The sequence below is a fragment of the Colias croceus genome, chromosome 18, assembly GCF_905220415.1.
Source record: "Colias croceus chromosome 18, ilColCroc2.1".
NCBI lineage: Eukaryota > Metazoa > Arthropoda > Insecta > Lepidoptera > Pieridae > Colias > Colias croceus.
In genome coordinates this window covers 6,096,077-6,119,889 of record NC_059554.1, presented here as the reverse complement: position 1 = coordinate 6,119,889, position 23,813 = coordinate 6,096,077, and the positions used below count along the sequence as shown (strand labels likewise).

At 36.3% G+C, this 23,813-nt stretch overlaps 1 protein-coding gene across 1 annotated transcript in view; it reads right to left on the bottom strand.

Annotated features, from left to right (window-relative positions):
• The window catches only part of LOC123699908 (ubiquitin carboxyl-terminal hydrolase puf), a gene marked incomplete at its 3' end in the record, with an annotated part of 42,169 nt that overhangs the window by 9,126 nt on the left and 9,230 nt on the right, over positions 1-23,813 (bottom strand). Inside the window, exons 17-49 of the mRNA XM_045646956.1 lie at positions 22,603-22,759; positions 22,058-22,358; positions 21,382-21,583; positions 20,933-21,061; positions 20,609-20,788; positions 19,975-20,314; positions 19,692-19,816; positions 19,419-19,538; positions 19,087-19,209; positions 18,650-18,799; positions 18,329-18,440; positions 18,027-18,241; positions 17,718-17,886; positions 16,993-17,219; positions 16,473-16,676; positions 15,859-16,031; positions 15,327-15,493; positions 15,120-15,210; positions 14,710-14,887; positions 14,077-14,217; positions 9,477-9,634; positions 9,063-9,189; positions 8,661-8,771; positions 8,289-8,365; positions 7,658-7,766; positions 7,038-7,196; positions 6,473-6,667; positions 3,252-3,398; positions 2,782-2,949; positions 1,886-2,170; positions 1,370-1,504; positions 969-1,159; positions 302-499 (exon numbers count right to left, since the gene is read on the bottom strand). Of these exons, the coding sequence (XP_045502912.1) occupies positions 302-499; positions 969-1,159; positions 1,370-1,504; positions 1,886-2,170; positions 2,782-2,949; positions 3,252-3,398; positions 6,473-6,667; positions 7,038-7,196; positions 7,658-7,766; positions 8,289-8,365; positions 8,661-8,771; positions 9,063-9,189; positions 9,477-9,634; positions 14,077-14,217; positions 14,710-14,887; positions 15,120-15,210; positions 15,327-15,493; positions 15,859-16,031; positions 16,473-16,676; positions 16,993-17,219; positions 17,718-17,886; positions 18,027-18,241; positions 18,329-18,440; positions 18,650-18,799; positions 19,087-19,209; positions 19,419-19,538; positions 19,692-19,816; positions 19,975-20,314; positions 20,609-20,788; positions 20,933-21,061; positions 21,382-21,583; positions 22,058-22,358; positions 22,603-22,759 (5,564 nt within the window). The remainder of the gene's footprint in view (positions 1-301; positions 500-968; positions 1,160-1,369; positions 1,505-1,885; positions 2,171-2,781; positions 2,950-3,251; positions 3,399-6,472; positions 6,668-7,037; positions 7,197-7,657; positions 7,767-8,288; positions 8,366-8,660; positions 8,772-9,062; positions 9,190-9,476; positions 9,635-14,076; positions 14,218-14,709; positions 14,888-15,119; positions 15,211-15,326; positions 15,494-15,858; positions 16,032-16,472; positions 16,677-16,992; positions 17,220-17,717; positions 17,887-18,026; positions 18,242-18,328; positions 18,441-18,649; positions 18,800-19,086; positions 19,210-19,418; positions 19,539-19,691; positions 19,817-19,974; positions 20,315-20,608; positions 20,789-20,932; positions 21,062-21,381; positions 21,584-22,057; positions 22,359-22,602; positions 22,760-23,813) is intronic.

Genomic DNA, 23,813 nt, shown 5'->3' with positions numbered 1-23,813 from the left:
GCCATATGCATGTGTCAACGAGAAACAGTCATTTCCTCTTATAACAGCAACTATTAAAGGGCTGATAGACGTACGAGTAAGTACGCGAACTTGTGCCTCGACGACCTTTTTCGCTCGTGTGTCACCCCAAGTACGCGTACTTAAAAACCGTCGAGTAAGTTCGTTGACGATCCAACATGTTTGAAATTTTACTCGAAGCCCGCCTTGGCTCGCACGTCTGTCACCGCCGCGAGCCGAGTAAGTACGCGAACTTTAAAACCGCGACTTTAAAGTTCGTACGTCTATCAGCCCTTTTACGCACCTGAGCAGTTCATCGGCAGCAGCCGGATACAGATGCGAATGCGGGGCAATATTCCTAAACGCCCAGTGCACGTTCTGGTGCTGTGCGAGCGTGCGTGCGAAGGAGCACGAGCGCCGGCAGCATAACCGCAGTAGTGCATAGTATGGAGGTAACATGGCCCGGTTGTACGCAACCACTTCGCCGTCCTCGTGATCCGCACTAGAACACGAACGTTATTTTAAGTTATGATGAAAAAAAATTAAACGTTTAACTAAAAGCACAGTTTTTATGTAAATAGGAGCATGTGTACCGAGCACACGTGTCAGAAGTGAAACTTCTTTGGCAAGATTCAAAGATATCAAAATTGTCGCCTTCCGACTTGACGACGTGGCGGTATTGCCATGACGATATTAGAATATTATTCTCAACGCGACTAAAGAAGTTTCACTTCAAAATTATTTTCATAAAGCAAAAGCAAAGAGCTATTCGAGTTGACAGTTGAAGAGTAAGCAAGTTAATCACGGTAATTATTTAAGATCATACAATTTGCAATAAAATACGTGCGCAACATTTATCAAAGTTAGTGTTAAAACGTAACTTAGCTCTTCGAGTAGAGGTCAGACATAAAACATGTTTTTTTCAATTAGATTTAATTTTAATCAATTAATTGCATAAAAACAATACCCACAGTATATAATTGAAGGCGATATGCTTTATGACCCGGGGGTTGGAGACGATGAGCTGCACATTCTCCGGGCAGTCGACAGAGACAGCATGCCAGAAGGTGATGAGCGCTTGCTTGTTGGGGTGAACGGCCACTGAAGGTTCTGATATCCCTGGGTGGTATAGATCCCATAGGTCCATGAAGTATTGTCCAAACTGCACACGAAAAAATGTAAATGAATTTTAGCACATTGAAGTAATGTCCGAACTGCGCATGAAATGTGAAGGAATTTTAGCACGTTTGAAGTAATTTACAAAATAATTAATAAGATACAAAATATTGAGTACAAAAAAAATACGTTTTTTGTGAAATGTAACTTTACATCATTTTCTATTTTATTTATTTAGAGTGTAAAGTATACTGACCATTAACTTCTCCACTCTGCTCACAACGCAGTAAGACATTACACCAAAATACGCAGTGAGCTTCATAGTGCCGTGCACCGCGATGTCTGTATACTTGCGGGCCGCTTTCAGCTTGCTCAACAACATCGTGTATACCTTGGAAAAAGATTAAAATGCAAGTGGCTAATCTTTCGTTTCATATAATATATTGCGGTGTTATTAATTTTATGATAAATGTGATATGTGCAATCCAGTTCTTCGTTAAAATTACTCATATACAATAATAATTTTTTAGTTGCGAAATATTTTGCAAAAAATAAAATGTAAATGACAGTGTATTTTTAGCAAAATATTAGGATCAATTTTAAAAGATAATCGAAACTAGAAATATTTTTACAAACTGAATGAATATGGACCATATCAGTATAATCCGTTTGTACCAAAATTCAAAACTATCTTTCTCTTGTACCTCTTTTCCTATAAGAAAATAATTAAGTGCAAAAATTATTTATGTATTATCAGACAGATTATTATTACCTGATGCAGCGTGTGATGCGCGGTGTCGGGCAGCTTGGCGGGGTGCGCGTGGTGCGCATGGTGCGCGTGGTGCGCGTGGTGCGCGTGGTGCGCGTGCGGCGAGTGGTGCTGGTGCGGGCGCGCGCGCGCGTAGCCCGCGCGGAAGTGCTGGCTCGGCACCAGCGCCACCAGCAGCAGCGCGGCCGCCGCGCGCACCCGCGCCGCGCCCGCCGCCAGCAGCTGCGGCTCCACCCAGCGCTCCGCCGTGCGCAGCGCCCACGCGTGCGCCGCCTTGTTGCGCGGCACCTGACACGTTGGTACGAAGCATGTTAACATGTGGAATGGGCCCAAAAAATAACGGAATTTATTTATTTATTTAGGCAACTTACAAAACGGTCCCCATTACATGATTACAGATATAAAAGATACAAATAGATAGCCGAGTGTTGTTTTAATTGCAAGTTGCGACGACTTGTTAATGGAGAATAAAAACTTTTTATTGCATAATATAACTATGTAATTTGATAAACAAAATAAATCTTAATTGGAAAGTACATATTAAAAAAAAAGTTCAAATTGAACCTGATTAATTAAATAAATTACGGTGCAAATATAAATATATAGACATATAGTTCATATTAGTACTAAGAAAAATGACGAAAATTTTTAAATAAATGTACATATATGTTAATTTATATCATACTAAACACGACTAAAAAAAACCCTCGCTCATATACAATTTTACATGGACAAACATTTATTCACAAAAAATATCTCTCCTGTTGCATCCATTTTATAATTTTTGACATCTAACTCAATTTTTGCGATTAACATAATTAGATGGCAGCAATTTAGCCTCTATAAATACAAATAGCATAAAGTTCGTCAATAACTTAGTCTCGTAATTCGTTCCGCACCTGCATAGCGAGCCACTCGAGCGCGGCGTGCGGGCACACGTCGGCCAGGTCCCACAGGCGCGCGAGCACGAGCTGCGTGAAGCACGGCAGGCCGCCCGCCCCCCCACCGCTCCCCCCACCGCTGCCTTCCACCAGCAGCGTTATCAATTTAAAAAACGGCCCGCAGCTCTGCGAAAACACACGATTTTTAATAATTAGGTATAAATGTTCAATGTGGTAGATTATAACGAGGCTTAGAAATTATATGAAAAAAAAGTATTGCGTTTAGACTGCATACATTTAAATTACCTTTTTAAAACTTTAAATAAATGTAATCAACATTAAACAAAATTTCCACTCATTCCAATAACTCAAGTTTTTAAAAGATAACCAAGGTGACATTTTTTTTTTCTCATATCAATTATAAATTTTCAACGATAAATGTAATGGAAATAATACAGCTAAATTCGAATAAATAAACCATAACTAACTTCAGAGTGTTTCGCAATCGCTTGAAATATCATGTGCACGATCTTCTGCGCGAGCGGCTCGTTCCAGCGGCACAGAGCGAATATCAGCGAGCGCGTCTGCTGCAGGTTCAGGCAGTCTCGTGTTTGTTGGTAGAGAAATGGAAACCCCTGCAAATAAAACATTTTATATAATACTAATTAGATACTTCCAATTTTTTATTAATAAGAGTTCGTTCCTGCTAGAAAAGTTAGTACAATTGAATGGTTTAAAATTATTATGTGCGTTAATTCTAAGAAACGGATTTCAATAAATTTTAGTTTGCCCACCTAGGGATGTCCGTGAACTTAGCAGAGCATTTTTAGCAGATCAAAAAAATAATGTGAGTTCTTATTGCGTGCAGTTGAGTTCTAGAGTTCCTGATACTTTTTAGAAATAGTTCTGGCATTTTTACCTGAAAAAACGACATTTGAAAAAATGATCTGCCAACTTCCCGTAGCAGAGCATTTTTAGCAGATCAAAAAAATAATGTGAGTTCTTATCGCGTGCAGTTGAGTTCTAGAGTTCCTGATACTTTTTAGAAATAGTTCTGGCGTTTTTACCTGAAAAAACGACATTTGAAAAAATAACTTAGCAGAGCATTTTTAGCGGATCAAAAAAATAATGTGAGTTCTTATCGCGTGCGGTTGAGTTCTAGAGTTCCTGATACTTTTTAGAAATAGTTCTGGCGTTTTTACCTGAAAAAACGACATTTGAAAAAATGATCTGCCAACTTCCCGTACTAGATAATTTTTAGCGGATCAAAAAAATAATGTGAGTTCTTATCGCGTGCAGTTGAGTTCTAGAGTTCCTGATACTTTTTAGAAATAGTTCTGGCGTTTTTACCTGAAAAAACGACATTTGAAAAAATGATCTGCCAACTTCCCGTAGCAGAGCATTTTTAGCAGATCAAAAAAATAATGTGAGTTCTTATCGCGTGCAGTTGAGTTCTAGAGTTCCTGATACTTTTTAGAAATAGTTCTGGCGTTTTTACCTGAAAAAACGACATTTTAAAAAATGATCTGCCAACTTCCCGTACTAGATAATTTTTAGCGGATCAAAAAAATAATGTGAGTTCTTATCGCGTGCAGTTGAGTTCTAGAGTTCCTGATACTTTTTAGAAATAGTTCTGGCGTTTTTACCTGAAAAAATGACATTTGAAAAAATGATCTGCCAACTTCCCGTACTAGATAATTTTTAGCGGATCAAAAAAATAATGTGAGTTCTTATCGCGTGCAGTTGAGATCTAGAGTTCCTGATACTTTTTAGAAATAGTTCTGGCGTTTTTACCTGAAAAAACGACATTTGAAAAAATGATCTGCCATCTTCCCGTAGCAGAGCATTTTTAGCAGATCAAAAAAATAATGTGAGTTCTTATCAGGTAAAAAAATCAGGTAAAAACGCCAGAACTATTTCTAAAAAGTATCAGGAACTCTAGAACTCAACTGCACGCGATAAGAACTCACATTATTTTTTTGATCTGCTAAAAATGCTCTGCTACGGGAAGTTGGCAGATCATTTTTTCAAATGTCGTTTTTTCAGGTAAAAACGCCAGAACTATTTCTAAAAAGTATCAGGAACTCTAGAACTCAACTGCACGCGATAAGAACTCACATTATTTTTTTGATCTGCTAAAAATGCTCTGCTACGGGAAGTTGGCAGATCATTTTTTCAAATGTCGTTTTTTCAGGTAAAAACGCCAGAACTATTTCTAAAAAGTATCAGGAACTCTAGAACTCAACTGCACGCGATAAGAACTCACATTATTTTTTTGATCCGCTAAAAATTATCTAGTACGGGAAGTTGGCAGATCATTTTTTCAAATGTCGTTTTTTCAGGTAAAAACGCCAGAACTATTTCTAAAAAGTATCAGGAACTCTAGATCTCAACTGCACGCGATAAGAACTCACATTATTTTTTGATCCGCTAAAAATTATCTAGTACGGGAAGTTGGCAGATCATTTTTTCAAATGTCATTTTTTCAGGTAAAAACGCCAGAACTATTTCTAAAAAGTATCAGGAACTCTAGAACTCAACTTCACGCGATAAGAACTCACATTATTTTTTTGATCTGCTAAAAATGCTCTGCTACGGGAAGTTGGCAGATAATTTTTTCAAATGTCGTTTTTTCAGGTAAAAACGCCAGAACTATTTCTAAAAAGTATCAGGAACTCTAGAACTCAACTGCACGCGATAAGAACTCACATTATTTTTTTGATCCGCTAAAAATGCTCTGCTAAGTTATTTTTTCAAATTTCGTTTTTTCAGGTAAAAACGCCAGAACTATTTCTAAAAAGTATCAGGAACTCTAGAACTCAACTGCACGCGATAAGAACTCACATTATTTTTTTGATCCGCTAAAAATTATCTAGTACGGGAAGTTGGCAGATCATTTTTTAAAATGTCGTTTTTTCAGGTAAAAACGCCAGAACTATTTCTAAAAAGTATCAGGAACTCTAGAACTCAACTGCACGCGATAAGAACTCACATTATTTTTTTGATCCGCTAAAAATGCTCTGCTAAGTTATTTTTTCAAATGTCGTTTTTTCAGGTAAAAACGCCAGAACTATTTCTAAAAAGTATCAGGAACTCTAGAACTCAACTGCACGAGATAAGAACTCACATTATTTTTTTGATCTGCTAAAAATGCTCTGCTACGGGAAGTTGGCAGATCATTTTTTCAAATATCGTTTTTTCAGGTAAAAATGCCAGAACTATTTCTAAAAAGTATCAGGAACTCTAGAACTCAACTGCACGCAATAAGAACTCACATTATTTTTTTGATCTGCTAAAAATGCTCTGCTAAGTTCACGGACATCACCTAGGGTAGGTTCAGTTCAAATTTCAACCTGTATCACGCCCAGTTGAAAAGTACGCCCAGTTGAGAAGTACACCCTGTATGTATGTAGCCTACACTTACCTCACAAGCCTACTTCCATCCTAAAGCCGGCAATACGTTACGTGTTCCCTAACGCTGTGAATATTTATGGGCGACGACAACACCTACGATCAAGTGGGTCGTCTGCTCCATTGTCAGGGTTTTTTTTAATCTTTATTTAATACGAGAGTTTGATCGTACTTGATCATATACATAACAATTTTATATATTTTTTTTAATTCTTAAAAATTTAAAGCATTTCAATGGCATAAAACCAAAAATCATACTTGATCATGTCATTGTCAGGGTTGCAATAAGAAACAATACCTTAGCGTGAAGCAGCGCCTTCGCGTCGCTGTCCCCCAGCGCGAGCTGCCCCGCGGCGTCGCGGCTGCGCTCGAGCAGTCCCGCCACGAGCGCGACCATCTTGTCCAACGCCCCGGGCCGTAGTTTATCACCGCCAGATTCGTTGTTGCCGCTGCCGCTACCGCTGCTGCCCGCCTCCTCGGTGGGGGATTCCACCTGGGGAACATGATTTATTAGCATATTTATAAAAGAGCGTATGTGCAGAGCGCACGTGTCCGAAGTGAAAGTTCGAAGTTCTTTGGAAATATTCAAAGATACCAAAATCGTCGCCTTACTCGTGACGTGATGTTATTGCTATGACGAGATATTGAAATATTACTCTCAACGCGCCAGTACCGAAGTTTCACTTCAAAAGTATAAAAAAGACAGGAAAAATACATGAAACCCTCATTAGGCTCAGCCCGATATTTTTTTTTGATAAAACAGTATACATATTATTAGGTTATAATTTTTCGTTACAAACATACAAATAGCAAATCTTTCGTTTTTTAATATAGGTGTAGATATCAACCGACAAACAACGTACCGTATTAGAATTCTGTCCTAGATAAAAGTTGACCATGCTCGATATAGCGTTGACCCGCAACATGAACCGTCCCTCCTCCTCGCCCATCTTGCTGAACTCGTACAGCAGGCTGAAGTACTCCGTCAGGTGGCGCAGGTGAGACCGCGCGCCTGACTCCATCTGGTGAAAACATACCAATTTATTAGAAGAAGTTTTTTTTTGCTAAGTTTTTGATATTAATTATAGCTGGAAAAAATGGAAAGCACAGTGTACCTGTACCACTAAAATTATTTCGCAACCAAATATTAGTAATAAAATATTCTCACTACTACACTACTTACTACAAGTTGATAAAATATATTAATCATTATGGTGTATATTCCATTAAAAAAGAATAAATAAATAAATATTAAATATTTCAGGACAATTTTCACACACGGCACGATCCCATACTAAGCTTATGCTTGTGTTATGGAAACCAGATGGCTGATAAACATACATACCTCTATATAATTTTACTAATACTAATATAGATAATTAACACCCAGACACATAAAATTTATAACCTACTTTTTATGTCAGTAAAAGTACATATCCAAAGAAAAGTTTTTTACGTAAAATAATATATAGGTATAACTTACCAAAGATAACAACATCCTTATAAACCTAGTAACACAACTCGCTTCGCCCAATTTACTACTATCCTCGCCTTCCTCCATACCCTGCAGGTATAACGCACAATGACTAGACCTGTAACAAATGTCACATTTATAATTTATTTAAATTAAATACACTTATCAGGCCACGATCTTGTCGGATCCATCAATTTCACGAGCAGATCGCAACCCAACAAAACGTGTACAATTACTACTACAATGGGATACAGCTTACAGTTATTTAAAGCGTATTACAATAAATTCATATTTAAAAATTCGATAATTTAATATTACATATAAAAGAAAGACAATAAAAATAATGGTTACATTACACAATACATTAACAACAAAACTAGGACATCATTTCAAGATTTGACAGACATATTCTTTGAATATGTTTATTCGATGATAATCAAAATCGGGAAATCTTGTGGATAAATCATTGTACAAACGGCACAAACGAGATATGGGGTTATAAAAAGAGGTATTATTCCTGGTTAAGGGTAAGGAAAAAGTTTTGTTAGTCCGGAAGCGAAATGATGGGGATGGAAATAATAAATAATCTAGCATTTAGTACTAGAATTAATTTCATATTAAAATTTAAAATATACGTTACCTTAGCCTCTGTATGACGTGCATACATAGCCTCTGAAACATTTGCCGAACCATTTGATTCGGACATTTTATTAGCACCTGAAAACGAACATAGAAATATATTACAAAATGTCTCCAAAGAACATAATGAAGTCGAACGATTGAAATAGGCCAAAAAATAATAATTTTATGTTTTGTTCAATAAATGATCTCAGAATCATTGAATAATAAGTAATATTAAATGTTAATGACAACTGTGAACAATGAAAAATAAATAGGTACATAAAAATTTAAAATCATTGAAAGAAATCTTCCATCCCTTATCACACATTTTAATACACAAATAATTCCTCGATACAGAAAATATATACAATTAAAAACAAATAATCCAAACCTGCATCGGCCACCACGTGTCATCCGCCATGTGTCCCAAGAACCACTCGGACGCGGCGGCGGACGCGTTAAACTGCTTCGTCACTAACTCCACCCATGATACCATTGTTGGCTGTGAATTAACATAAAAATTGTAGTATGTATTTAAATAACTATCATAGTATTTATTCCAATCATTTTATGGTACAAGCTTTTAGGAAGATGCGGCTTTTAGATATGTTAGTCAAATGCAATATATTTTGTTATTTTATTATTCTCATAAAACGTCTCAATTTAAATTTTAAATCATTTTAATGAATGTTTATAGACTTGATTTTTTTTAATATTTAAATAATTTCAAAATTAAATAGTAATAATCCTTGAAAAATCTTTAATTCGATATAAAAAAAAAACATATACATACCTTTTCTTTAGCATGGATAAACGTTTCAATAAAAAACGACGTGGACAATCTTGCAGCCACTTCTGTGATTTCTGGCCGCAATGTCAAAAGCGATTGCGGAACAGAACTACACATTTGACCCATGAATCTTAAAAAAAAATTAATAGAAGTTAAATATAATAAATTATGGACTATGGAAAATTGTTTTGGTCAGTAATAAAGTCTTAAAACCTAAAATATTTTTCTATGGTCATTTTCAACTTTAACATCATGAAAATAAATTTAATTAAATATGTAAATGTGTTTAATTAAATTAAAAAAAAAAATAAGAAAAAGAAAAGGAAAACTTCTCGTCTACATAGACTGCGTTAATTTTTCCGTTTTTCTTTGAAATTCAATCAAAATACTACACAAGCGAAAAGTAAAAAAACTCACGTAAAATACGCGTGCTGAAATATATTCTTATCATGCAAGAACTGCATGTTATCGTCCCATATCCAGTTGAGCAAATCCGGAGGTAGTTCGATCTCGGGATTGCTGTCGCCGTTGCGCCGCTCTAGCGACGAACTCGGACTCTCTTCTGCAGTCGATGACTGTAAAAATTAAATTGTTACAAATATTTCGCAATTTCACGTTTTATTTTTAAAAATTTAACTTTAAGGTGGATGTTCCGACCGTCCCTCCATACATTTTTGATTACCTCTAAACACTTAACACAGACACTATTTCTTTAAAACTAATCATTTTATCACTTCTCTATAATGAAATGTGTGCGCGTTCGACCTTTTTAATCAATAATTTACAATATTTACTTAGAAAAACAACAGTAAAATACCGGAAAAATTTGACACTTCTACAGTAGTGTGCGTGACTTTTGCCAAGCGAAACACGACATAAAGCACGACATCTAGCGCATAGACTATATACTTATTACAGATCTAGCGCGTCAATGTCTAAACGAAAGGCGATGTTTAGACATAAGACGCGCTAGATGTCGTGCATTCGCGTTCGTTATCTTATACATAATGAGCATAATTCTAATAAATCAAAGTTCTATGTAAAAATTGAGTAATTTCATTTCCAATCGTTCAAAGAAAATAACAATAAAATAAAATAAAACTAATGACCTTAGAAACTATGGTTTTTTTTGTAAACAATTTATTACTCATTATTGTTCGTCCGTCGTAGGTCTGTAAACTGTATTGTACACTGAAGGTAAATGGTACTGTAGGTACTTTAGTTCGGCGTCGTCGTCGGCTTGATATAAATTACATTCTTGATTTCATTGACACGCGCTATGATTTGCGCGCGGAATTTCTTGTGTTGTGAATTTATTTTTGTATGCTATGCATTTTAATTGATTCAAATTGCAATGTTTCTCTAGTATGCATTTGAGACTATATTGTAAATTGTAATAATTGATCGTGGGTATAGTAATTAATTATTCTAATAACGCAATTAGTAATATATGTATTTTCGGTGGGATTCAAAACAAAAAATTGGCCCGTGATTTTTATGAAATTTCACCACATTGCAAATCACATCAATCATAGTTCATACACATGTATGACGAAAGTGATTAGTATTGTGGCTAACATTGACTCATCAGTTCATCACTGAAACCAGTGATAAATCAGTATCTATATCATATTGTGTTTGAATATTTTTAAACAATGATATAAGTATACAATTATTATAAATCGGTAAACTATCAAAGTAATCACAAACTTGCAAACATTGGTAAAATGTCCAGTAGTTTATGAGCCTATTCATTACAATCAAACAAACAAACAAAGTTTTCCTCTTTATAATATTAGTGTAGACAAACACTATGAATACGATCACGAATGCAAATTCGGGGATTTTCTAATTATTGCTAAATAATAATTGAATTCGTTTTGAAATACTCTATAATTTTTAGTGTATAAATATTAAATAGACATTTATAATGTGGTGCTCATTTTTTTTGTACTGCTAACGCTATTGTAGGTACCTATTTTCGTTGTTTTATTTCAAGTGAACACGGCCATACAATTTTGTCACGAGCCGCCTATGATTGTAGGTACTTTTGTTAGGCTCCTTCGTCGTCCGCGTCGCGTCCGCGTCGGCTCGAAAGTTCTTGATTTCATTGTCACGCGCTATGATTTGCGCGCGGATTTTCTTGTGTTGTGAATTTATTTTTGTATTATTATTTTTTTTTATTTTTTTTTTATTTTATTGATTCAAATAAAATATTTCACTAGTATGCATTTGAGACTATATTGTATTATGTATAATTTATCGTAGGTATAGTTATTCTTATAACGCAGTTATATTTTCGGTGGGACAATTTGACCCGTGATTTTTCTGAAATATCACCACGTTGCAAATCACATCAATCATACACACGTATGACGAAAGTATAGTGGCTAACATTGACTCATCAGTTCATCACTGAAACCAGTGATAAATCAGTATATCATATTTTATTGTGTTTGAATATTTTTTAAACAACGATATATACAATATTATTATAAATCGGTAAACTACCAAAGTACTTCCGAATTTTCAGACAGACAAACAAGTAGTTTGAACACGCAGTTTTCTTATACTAGTAGCAAAAATCAAAACCATAATATTATGTTTACCTACTATATTTTACTAAAAGTCGAGTGCGTCGAAATCGTAAATAATAATATAATGTTTTTCACCTTCCTGGTTATTTTCCCATAGTAAATAGTGTTTTAGGTTTGTTGTTGTAGGTAGGAATAATAATAATTATTCTTACTTGTTGGTTATGAAATGTATATTGAAATAATTTACTTTTACAAATCATTAGTGATATTAGTTTTGAGTGAAAATGCTTGGATCAGCATAATATTATATGGTACTTCAAATACATGTTTTGATAAAAAAACAATAGTGTAATAAAATAAAACTGCGTTTTATTGTAATCAATGTTGACAGTTTTAAATTCCAAAATTATTGATCAATAAAATAGTTTACACCAACAAATATAACTTTTATTTTTATAACCATCGTTCATAATATAAATCGTAGCAGGTGGCGTTTTGAAGTTCTGTCTACTCATACAGAAAAATGGAAAACTTGTTTTTTTTGTAAACAATTTATTACTCATTATTGTTGTTTGGCTGTGTGTTTGGCAACTCGAAGCGTGGTCGTCCGTCGTAGGTACTTTTGTTCGGCGTCGCGTCGTCGCTCGTCCGCGTCGGCTTGATATAAAACATTCTTGATTTCATTGACACGCGCTATGATTTGCGCGCGGAATTTCTTGTGTTGTGAATTTATTTTTGTATGCTATGCATTTTAATTGAATCAAATTGCAATATTTCTCTAGTATGCATTTGAGACTATATTGTAATAATTGATCGTGGGTAGGTATAGTAATTAATTATTCTAATAACGCAATTATATTTTCGGTGGGATTCAAAACAAAAAATTGGCCCGTGATTTTTATGAAATTTCACCACATTGCAAATTATATATTATACAATTACAATTACAATTATTATAAATCGGTAAACTATCAAAGTAATCACAAACTTGCAAAATATGCTTTTCCGAATTTTCAGACAGACACACAATTTTATTAGTTTGTTTTAGCAAAGTAGGTACCTATACCTATACGCTTACGTCGCGCGTCGCGTCGCGTCGTCGAAAACGGTGCGCCCAGAAACAAACATACCTACCTAATTCAGTTACAATCCTTTTTTTGTTCCGTAATATATTGTATTCTAATACGATTTTTTTTATTCGTCAGCCAGTTCTACTAGGTATAAAAAGATAAAATTGAAATATAATTATTGTAGCGACAGCCATATGTTACTATGTTTTCGTAAATATGTTTTTCACCTTCCTGGTTATTTTCACATAATCTTATATATATATAAATGAATCGCAAAATGTGTTGGTAAGCGCATAACTCGAGAACGGCTGAACCGATTTCGATAATTCTTTTTTTATTATATTCCTTGAAGTACGAGGATGGTTCTTATGTAGAGAAAACGTAAACATGTACCACGGGCGAAGCCGGGGCGGACCGCTAGTCTAATATAAAAATGAATCGCAAAATGTGTTGGTAAGCGCATAACTCGAGAACGGCTGAACCGATTTCGATAATTCTTTTTTTATTATATTCCTTGAAGTACGAGGATGGTTCTTACTTCTTATGGAGAGAAAACGTAAACATGTACCACGGGCGAAGCCGGGGCGGACCGCTAGTAAATAATAAAATAATAAATAGTGTATTAGATTTGTTATTGTATCTTGTATACCTACGAATAATTATTCTTACGTCTTGTTGGGAAATGTTCAAATACCTACCTATTGAAATAATTTACTGTTACAAATCATTAGTGTTATTAGGTAGTTTTGAGTGAATAGGCATGGATCAGAAATTCAGAATATAATATGCTACTAACTACTCAAATACATACACGCCAAACTTGTTTTACATTCACGCCATCTAGAGTTCAATCTTTATCATTTTTGTATACGTCTGTGTGTGTAAACGACCCTGTATGCAATGACAGATGTTAAAACGCATGGTTTTACCGAATTGGGTGGATTTTAAGGCAATGATATGACATATTTAAATAAAATATAATATTCAGTAATCGCCATGACTATTCCTACGACCTTAATCTTTTCCAATTACGCAAAAACTCAAATAAACTAGAAATGTAGAATTCAGCGCCATCTAGCGGGACATTGGCTGGGAACAGATCGTAGCAATCACCTTAATATAAAACTATTCAAAATAGTGTTCTAAAGTATGTTTTTCCAATTTCCACATCGATACAGTCATTTGATATGAAATAATGAAAATGTAAAGGACAAATAATTTTTTTTATGTAAAAAATGAACTGTAACTTGAAAAATATAGTGTGATAATGTGAATTCTTATATAGGGTGTGTGCGAGGAAATTCTTCATTAATTTTCCTCAATAATGAATTTTACCCAACTTATCATATTTATTTACAGATCTTATATGAACGAGTTTACCCTGGTATAATATTATTCTTCTACATTTACCTGTGCTTCTTCTTGCTGGCCAGAGTCAGAGCCACGCTGGTTCCGCGGCGGACTCAACTCGTAGAACAACATGTATGCACTGTTTGTCTTCTCAAAGGAGAAATCCATGAATTTATCAGTCACTGAGTCGTATGTTTTGCTCTGCAATGAGAAAATTATCAGAATTTTTATTAAAATCTGTTACTGTAATCAGTAATTTATATTATTAGTATTTAATTTTTTAGCATAACCATAATTTTTGCGTCATTGCGAAATCCTTAAGTTCTTGACGCGATAACGTAACGTAATGAAATGAAAAAAAAAACCACTTCATCTGAAAAGATTTTTCTGAATGTCTATCATTATAATTATGTAATAGTTTTGGGCTTGGCTTACGGGCTTTCTTATAGCTAGCTTTCAGATACAATTTACATTCCTTGAGTTTGTACGTTATGTGGTATACGCCCGTATGCATACAAGCATGTGTACGTATGTGTTTGCGTGCGTGTGTGCGTGCGTGTGTGCGTGCGTGTGTGCGTGCATGTGTGCGTGCATGAGTGCGTGCATGTATACAGGTGTGCGTGTGCATGCGTGTTGTATGTGCGTGTGTGTCTAGTTGTATGTATTTTTTCGTGTGTGTATGTTCATACTCACCGTCATCTCGCCCCCGAAGCACTCGGCGGCGATATGCGCCGGGTCGAAGGGCTTCACCTCCGCGTCGTTGAACAGCAGCCAGCGGTCGTGCTGCGGCCGCTCGCGGTCGCGTATGAACGAGTAGTAGTGCCCGCCGTCCGCTGTGCCCGTGTGTACGGTTACGCCTATCAGCTCGTATCTATAGGCACACAATTAATAATTAAATTAGGTATGATATAATTAAAACAGTACTTGGACTAAATAAAATTCTGTATCACCTGCTATGACATCGTGTGTTATATTTTATTATCAATTAATAAATTTATTTTTATAACTTCAGACATTTAAAGATCGAAAAATATCATACAATACAATGACCCAATTTTTTTTAATTTTTATATACAAAGGACATTCAGTTTTTGATTACTTACTCGTAATGTTCCTCCTCTAAACTATCATCAGATTCATTGTTTGGACTGCTTTCACCATCTTTCCTCAGTTCAGCCGATTTCCTCTTCTCCTCTATATGATTTTTCAAAAATATCAGTTGATTAATAGTTTCTTTATAGAAGAGAACCTTAGAAATAAATCCTTAGCATAAAATAAAAAAGCAAAGCACCTAAATAAAATGTAATTACCTTGATACTGTGCCGGCATAAGATGTTTCTCCACATAGCCGGACATATCTAACCGCATCGGGAATGAAAAGTGCGTGTTCACTTTCTCCTTTAACATTGTGAGCATGTTGAATGTGTACCGCATTGTGTTGAAACAGAGTATCCGGGGGAGTTTCTTGAAACACGCTCTGCAATAGAAAACCATACAATTGGAAATATTGCCACTGTTAACTATTATTTAATATTCCTATTATTAATTAGCTTCTCTAACATTCTAAATATAAGTAAAAGTAATTGATCGGTCTTCGGTGTAGTGTGCATGACTGTCGCAAATTTCGGCGAAAACAAAATTGAAGTTATGTTTCATGATACATAAAGTGTATACAATTACTGAGACAGGATTTGATGAAATTCATTAATTTAAGAAAACGAAAAGGGGAAGTAATTTTGTAGGAAACTCGGTTAGTTTTTAAACTTTCTCCATACAAAATTATTCAGTGTCCAGTTAACCGGGCCCTGGTAACTTAGTATCCTACAAAACAGGCAAACATACCGTTTCTCAGCACGCACTTTGCTGGAGCAGTGCGAGCACGTGTAACAGTTGTCGCCCTCGAGCGTGTCCTTGACGGTGACCTCGTCGAGGCTCTGGTGCAGGTTGCGCATGTCCGCCACCTGGCAGCGCACCGTGTAGAACTCTTCTAGCGTTCGAGATACGTGCGGACAGTCCTGGAATGGTAAAATAATTAGATCCAATCCAATCCAATATTTAAGGCCGGGCTGAAATTAGGTGCGAGTCAATTCGTGGAACATAACATATCGACTGTACTACAGTAATAAAATACATAAGCAAGATAACGGCAGTGCCAACTTCAACCCAGTCATTAAGTTTAGTGATTACTGTACGAGTCTTATACTGTATATTTATAAAGATAATATAGTAAACCTATAAATCCATGCATTATGTTTCTACATTATTGTTCTAATTAAACAGTTCTAATAATAATTGTTCTCAATTATTGTAAAATTAATAAAATCAATACATGGATTATTAGACAATTATTGTGGACTAAATTTAAGGCACAATTAGCTCGGAAAGAGATGATGAAAAAGATTATAACTTGTTATAAACAATACAATATCAAGGAATAATAGATTAATTAAACTTACCAAAGACACAACATTGTTACTGAGCACCCCACAAAATAATGTTTTGACTAATTTCTTCAATTCTGGCGTCATCTCTTCTAGCTTAGACACGAGGTCAATAAAGAACTCCGCCATATCTTTCTGCTCCCCTGTGTTTAACGGCTGATGATCCATTTGGTACACTTTGCAAAAGCTTCTGGGGTTATACGCCTTTCGTTCACTTTCCTGAAACCAAACATAGAATTTGATTTTTTATATTGTAAATTATTTTAAAAAGCCCATTCAAATTTTCTTCAGATGTTGTAGTGAGCAATGGAGTTATCATTGTTATAGGAACGTGAAAAATAAAATTAATGTAAATAGGAAAACATTCAAAATCAAATAACGCACGCAATCGATCTGTCATCAAATGACGATTTACAAGATGGCGGCGTTAAATCCGAATTTCGTCAAGCAAGCTACTAGTGGAACTATTCATTATTATATTGAAATTTTACTCTCAATGCGCATAAAGAAGTTTCACTTTAAAAACTGTACTAACCATTAGGTAAGCGAACATGCGCTGCATCTCATGCAGCGTAGCAGCGTGGCGGCTGTGCTGCGGGTCGGCACGCAGCAACGCAGCTCGGGCCTGCGGCATCATGAACAGGTGCTGCATGCACGACGCCATGTAGCACGTGGCGCCCAGGTTGGTCAGCCCCACGTAGCCGCACTCCGACCGAGACTCTTCCGCTGGCCAGTAGTCCCACGGGTATGATGATGCTGGACCTTATCAATCAACGAACATGTTTATACAACGAAACATAATACAAGTCCAGCTCTACAGAGTGGCAATATAGGCAATAGCTTTGTATCTTTTGTGTAACTCTCTTTCAAACAAGAAACTTCTATTGTCTTTATAGGAAAGCTAAAATGAATATAAAAATAGCTTTAAAGAATATAAATGAATATAAAGATAGCCATAAAATCAATATTCATGAGTAATTTTTAAGGATAGAAAAAATTCGATCACTAGGCGGGATTCGAACCCGCGTCTTTCCCTTGCCGGGGCGACGCCTGAACTTTCAGCCAACCGTTATACCGCCGAAGCAATCGAATTTCTTCTACTCTTTCCGTTTTATGTGTCTAAGAGACACCCCCTTTTTTATTTTTTCTGTTCTCTAAAAACTTATCATTCATAGGTAAAGCATTTTAATGCTATAAAACTAAATATCAAATTCAAAAACAATATTGATGTCATAATAATATTCTGCAACATAATATTACCTGGTTTGTGGTGTTCCATGAGTTTCTGATAAAGCACCATATAGTTATCGGGAGCACCGCGGACCAACTCTACAAGCAAATCGTACGCCGCAGCTCGAGATTTCTGCGACTTGCACTTTGGTAAGTTGCGTTGCGACGGATTCGGTACATCGAATAGAAAGCCAAACACCTATAATAACAAAAAAAATAAATAGGTAAGTAATTAAAATGTCTTTAATTTAAACAAAATGACTTCTGAAATGTTTGGATCGAATTTTTCCCTTTTTGTAATCTGTATTTTGAAATATTTAAATTAATTTTATCACTTACCATTTCTAATGTCCTAGTACCCTGTTCGGAAGTTTTGAATGTTAGAGGATGTTTTAGAAGATGTGTCAGTAAACTCAATTGTCCGTATAGTCCGTCATCTGGCGTGCATGGCTCTAAACGCTTTTCTATTATTTCCCTCTTTTCTAGAGAACAACTGATTTGTTCACATAATTCATTGAGATCAGGCGCCCCACTATCTTCAGATAATGCACCTTCTGCAATACAATAAAATGTATAGTATACAAGTCAATTTATTTTGGAAAATGTGTAAATTGATTTTTTTGGAAAAAGGGTAACAATACCTTTAAAGAAGTCTTCTGGTAAGCCATCTATCAACCTACAGACTAGCCAGAAATAATCACGACACGCTGGTCCATATGGCTCTTTGCCTTCTTCCGCGTGATGGTGGACAACCTAAAACATTGAAACTAAGTTGAGTAGGTTTCTAGATGTTATACCACTTATCAAGACAAGAAACTATAAGCCCTTGTATTCATAGGAAACATTGGATGACCAATAATAGTCGTAACAGTTCATCAATATTACTGGAAACTTTATTGCTAAACCAAAGTTTACCTAAAATATAGCATTTAAAGAAAATAAACTTTGTCACTTAGTATCACCTCGTGATGATGATGGTGGTGATGATGATGAGGCCGCATATCAGCTGCCCTTGGCAAGTGCTGTAGCAGCAACTGTAATAGTGGCGCTAGAACAGACACTTCGCCGCCGGCACATAACCGGTACAATGCACTGCCGGCTTCGCGACGTACCTGGAGAAAATACATATATTTAAGCAAAGTTTTGCTATTTATCAAGCAAACTTTACACAATCGTGAAAACTTTTTATCAAATCAATACAATCCATGTTTTTCTCGAATGTATAAGGGTAAATCATGTTATATTGTCCACAATATAATAACAGTATTCCATTGCAATTTATACCTATGAAACTTTGGTTGATGACGTGTACGTTTCTGAAGCAAACCAGCCTATCCCTATACATCTCCCTATTATCATTTTTTTTAAATAACAAGCTAGTTAAAAGAAACAAGCTTACCGCCGGATCAGCATCATCGAGCAGTAACCTCGGCGCCGCTTTTCTCAACGCCCACGCTAACGCAGCCGCTTCACCACCACCCCGCGCCCACACCACGCACATACGCATTGCGTGTTGTACCACCTATAAAGTTTATAACACATTTATAATAATAATTTTACGGAGTCTGTGAAGCAAAACATTATTAAGAAATTTAATTTCAATTATTGAACTTTTTTTCAAAACAATCTATAAAATTTCATTTGTCACCTTGTTTTTCTTTTCATATTTTTATATTTGTTAAATTACACAAGAAATAATATAACATTACCGTCATTTATAACAATACATACCTGCGCCCGTCCCCAAAACCCTGTTTTGTATGTAACAGGTTCCTTAGCAGTAGCAGCCTCGCACAAAATTGATATAAGCCTATCCGTTGTCTCCTCTACACTCATCAGAGATAGCAATGCCTAAAATACATTAAATATTAGAACACAATTTAAATGTTATATGAGAAAAACTCTAATAAATAAATTGAAAACTTGAGTTTATGGATTAATTCACTTTGCCCAATTTATAATTTTAGTTTCAAGATCGAGCAATATCATAAGTTTATAACTTACCGGGTGTAATTTAGGTGTTTGACCAGCTTCAGCGCATGGTAACGTTCCAATGCGACATAATAGTTGCAGCAACAACGCAAGGCAATCCTGTCGCCATTCACTGTCATCACTTCGTTGTAATACACCTAAAAACATAAGAGAAGGCTTCAGAAATTAATTTCCAAAAATATTTTTATTTCTAAACACATTTTTTTTTTCAACAAAAAAGGGATCAAACTATAGAATGAAAGTAGGTAGTTAAATTAAATCAGAATATATGTGACATGAATAAAAATTAACTCACCAGACATCATAATATCATACAGCAACCTCAGACCACCTTTCTTTATGAACAATTCATTCCAATTTTCAACAACAACTTTCTCTTCGGCTTTTTCCAAAGTTCCAGTAATTATTCCAGAACTTTCCTTCACGTTTGGGTTGCCATTATTTGAGCTCAACTTATCGATTATATGTAAGGAATACATGAGTTTTTGCGGACTCGTTGGATCCAAGAGCTCAGGCAGCTTATTTTCGGAAGGATTTTGAAATGCTTCCAAAAGCGTAGGATTTAGTGGAACCGCTTGTAGAATGTCCCATACGCGACGAGATAGTAATTGTGCTTTCGTATGGGCCATGAGTTCCTAAATGTAAGAAAGAATAATGTTATATATATTCGCAGTTCCGAAGATGATTAAACTCGTATACACAAATACGGAATGAATTTTAATGAAAATAAGCAATTATAATTATGTATCAGAATAACTATGTGTGCATATGTAACTTCGAGGTAGTTTATTCGTTAATTATATGTCCCAATGTTGCTTTAGAATCATTATTCAAGTCTTTCAACGTTGTCTTAACCATCTTAACTTTATTGAAGTGACGCCCACTGACACTTACACCTGCAGCGTACATACGTGACAGTTTAAGCTCACCCCGTTAGCGGCGGGCTCCTTCATCTGTCCCAGCGCCTGCATGAGCGTGAACAGGTGGTGGAAGTACGTGGGGTCGAGCAGCAGGTGCGTGGGCAGCCGCGCGCGCGCCGGCGCCGGCTGCGCGGACGGCCACTCCGCCCACGCGCTCCGCCCGCCCACGCCCACCGATACGAACACCAACTGTGGGATAGGTATGTTTTATTTTTTGTTTAGAATTATATACGGGAGCTTTTGACTGATTTTCATACATTTCTATGTACAAAATAAATTACAAATAAAAAAAAGATCAGCACCAAAGTGCAAAAAGCTTAAAACTTATTTTACCTGATTATCTTTAAACCCCATATCATATAGAGTACGTTCATCATAGTCAATTGTGAGCTCTTGTCCTTGAGTTATCATTCTCAGAGGTCCATCCGTCGATAAAGCTGTAACAGCTTCTTCGCCTTGAATCTGCAAAATAAAAGGGTCCGTTATTAATAACTATTATTTGTAGAAATACGGAAATTCATACTTGCCTTTTGAAACGTGTATTTATAGTTTTGGCCGCTTAAGAGAGCTAAAAAAAGATTTAAAAACGACGTGTGGCACTCGGGGACTGCCGCGGTAAAGCTATTGCATGCCTTCAAGCCACACCTCCGCCCGTCGGAGTGGGGAGCGTGAGGTTTTTTTCGTTACGGAATTTCTCGATTCGGTCCCCGCGCTCAAGGCCCGCGATAGAAGCTATGCAAAAAAAAAACAGTCGCAATGTATCAGTTAAGCAGGCAGCGCACCTGCTTCTCCCACCAGACGTGCACGTGCGCGCGCAGGTGCGCCACCAGGTCGGAGTGGTGCAGCGTGAGCAGCGCGCGCGGGCCCGCGCCGGCCGGCTGCAGCGTGACGCGCACGCTGCCCGCGCCCCCCGCGCCGCCCGCCGCGCCGCCCTCCCACGCGCCCGACTCCGCCAGCGCCCAGCGCCGCAGGTGGTACGCGTATCTGTACCGACACACAAACGTTAGGCCGGTTGCAGAGCGACCGTCAGTGCGTACCATCGGTCCTGACGGTACGCATCAACAATGTATATGACTATGACACTAATACGCATGACAGTACGCGTGCGTATGGTCGGTCTAGCTATGAACGGTTTTATGAATTTCCATACATAATTATGACAAGCGCGACTGACGTACGCACTGATGGTCAGTCAAGCTCTGCAACCGGCCTTAGCCACGTGCTGAACCATGAAACGAGTGCTGTGGATCACGTGATACGACTAAAGAATATTTTATTAGAAGAATTTTTTTTTGCGTTTTTACTCCACTGTGCTTACACTGTAATTGCACTAAGAACTCAATATTTTTTATAAAAGAAATATTATGTGGTAAACTATTTATTTCTAATTCAACTGAAAAAGTAATAAATTCTATATTCATTTTTTTTAATAATTTTAGATGCTGCAATATTTCATACCTTCTTTTAAAAGTATCCAAGTGAGTCTTCAACAATAGTAATGCCCTCTGTATACATTGCAGAGCCGCCTCTTCAGTCATATGTTCATAGATATTTTGTTTATCGGCCGTCTTTTCTTCTTTTGTATCATCACATTTTATGTCCTGATTTGAAGTGCCTTCACCATCTTGACTTTTAGTAATGAGCCTCTCAGCCGCAGACGACAAGTGAAACATGCACTTCGAGACAAAATCATCTTCTTGCTGTAATTGCTGCCCCATATAATAGCTGTTCAAGTACTGGATCGCACCCATTGATACATCTGTAAAAAAAAAATTATCACATGTGCAATAAATTTTAAAGCAATATACGCAATAATTTGTGAAAATGGATGCGTCATTTATAAAAAAATATCTCATCAGATTGGATTTTTTTTCAATATAATTTATTATAGTGTGTATATGTTTGGCTGACTCGGGTCTGTGACACCCGCGCCGCGCGCCAAGTTGCCCAGCTGCCAGTAAACCACACACTACTTGCACCGTCTGCACACCACACTAGCTCACCGGTGCTGTTGGCCCGCAGCGCGATCTTCCACAGGTGGTCCATGGCCAGCGTGTGCGGGTGGTGGGCGTGGTGCGGGTGCGAGTCGCCCGCGCCCAGCGCCATGCGCGCCAAGTTGCACAGCTGCTGGTACAGGCTGAGCCCCATTATGCTTATCGTCTGCAAAGTGAAAGTGATTTTAATCAACATCAAAAAAAAAGGACAAAGTTTTCAATTCAAGTTATTTTTATTGGTTTAAATGTATGCAAATAAAATATATTAGACCGATTAATTTGATTTAGTTACTACATAAAAAAATGGACGCGGCATAATGAATGAATGGATGTGTGTTACCGGAAATGTATGAAATCAAGGAATTGTATCCAATTCCTAGGAAATGTGTACAATTCCGATACAATTTAGGAAATGTATAAAATATTGTTTAAAAAACTATTTAATGCATGCATATCCTAGGAAATGTATAATCTTCCTAGGAATTGTATACAATTCCGATATCGTATTAGGAAATGTGTAAAGTAAATGCTTTCTGTAATAAAACACGTTGTTATTTTTTTTATTATAGCTCTTATTGATGTATCAATACCCGATTGTAATCGGGTAACATTCATACCGTAAAATTGTAATAATATTATGTTAATATTATTATCTTACTAATTAACATTTTAAAAATCAACTATCTAACTTTTAACGTAAATATCACAAAATCAACTTATATTTATTCTGATAAAATCAAATTTTCATTTTGCAAGTAATCAGTCCCCTCGTCCCGCTGTCCTCGCGTACCTATATTTGGCGCAGTCAGATTGTACAATCCGCCGTATAACATTACGGCTAGCTGTTTTAATATGCCGAAAATTCATCTTTTTCCAAAATTCTACAAAAAGACGGTCGCGAGCGGTAGTTTTAAAAAACACGAACCTAACCTAACCCACCCCTTTATCCAAACCAAAAATTTCTGATTACGAATTATAGGCATAGTTACTACAAAATGCCGACCGTTTGTAAACGGCCAGATTATATACAACTTGCCTGCGACATATAAATATCGTAAATATTTTACATTTCCGATAGCTATTTAGGAAATGTATAGATTTCCTAGGAAATGTGTATAAAATAATTTATTTCACACATTTCCGTACGATTTTAGGAATTGTATACATTTCCTAGGAATTGTATACAATGACGGATTACATACATTTCCGGTAACATATAT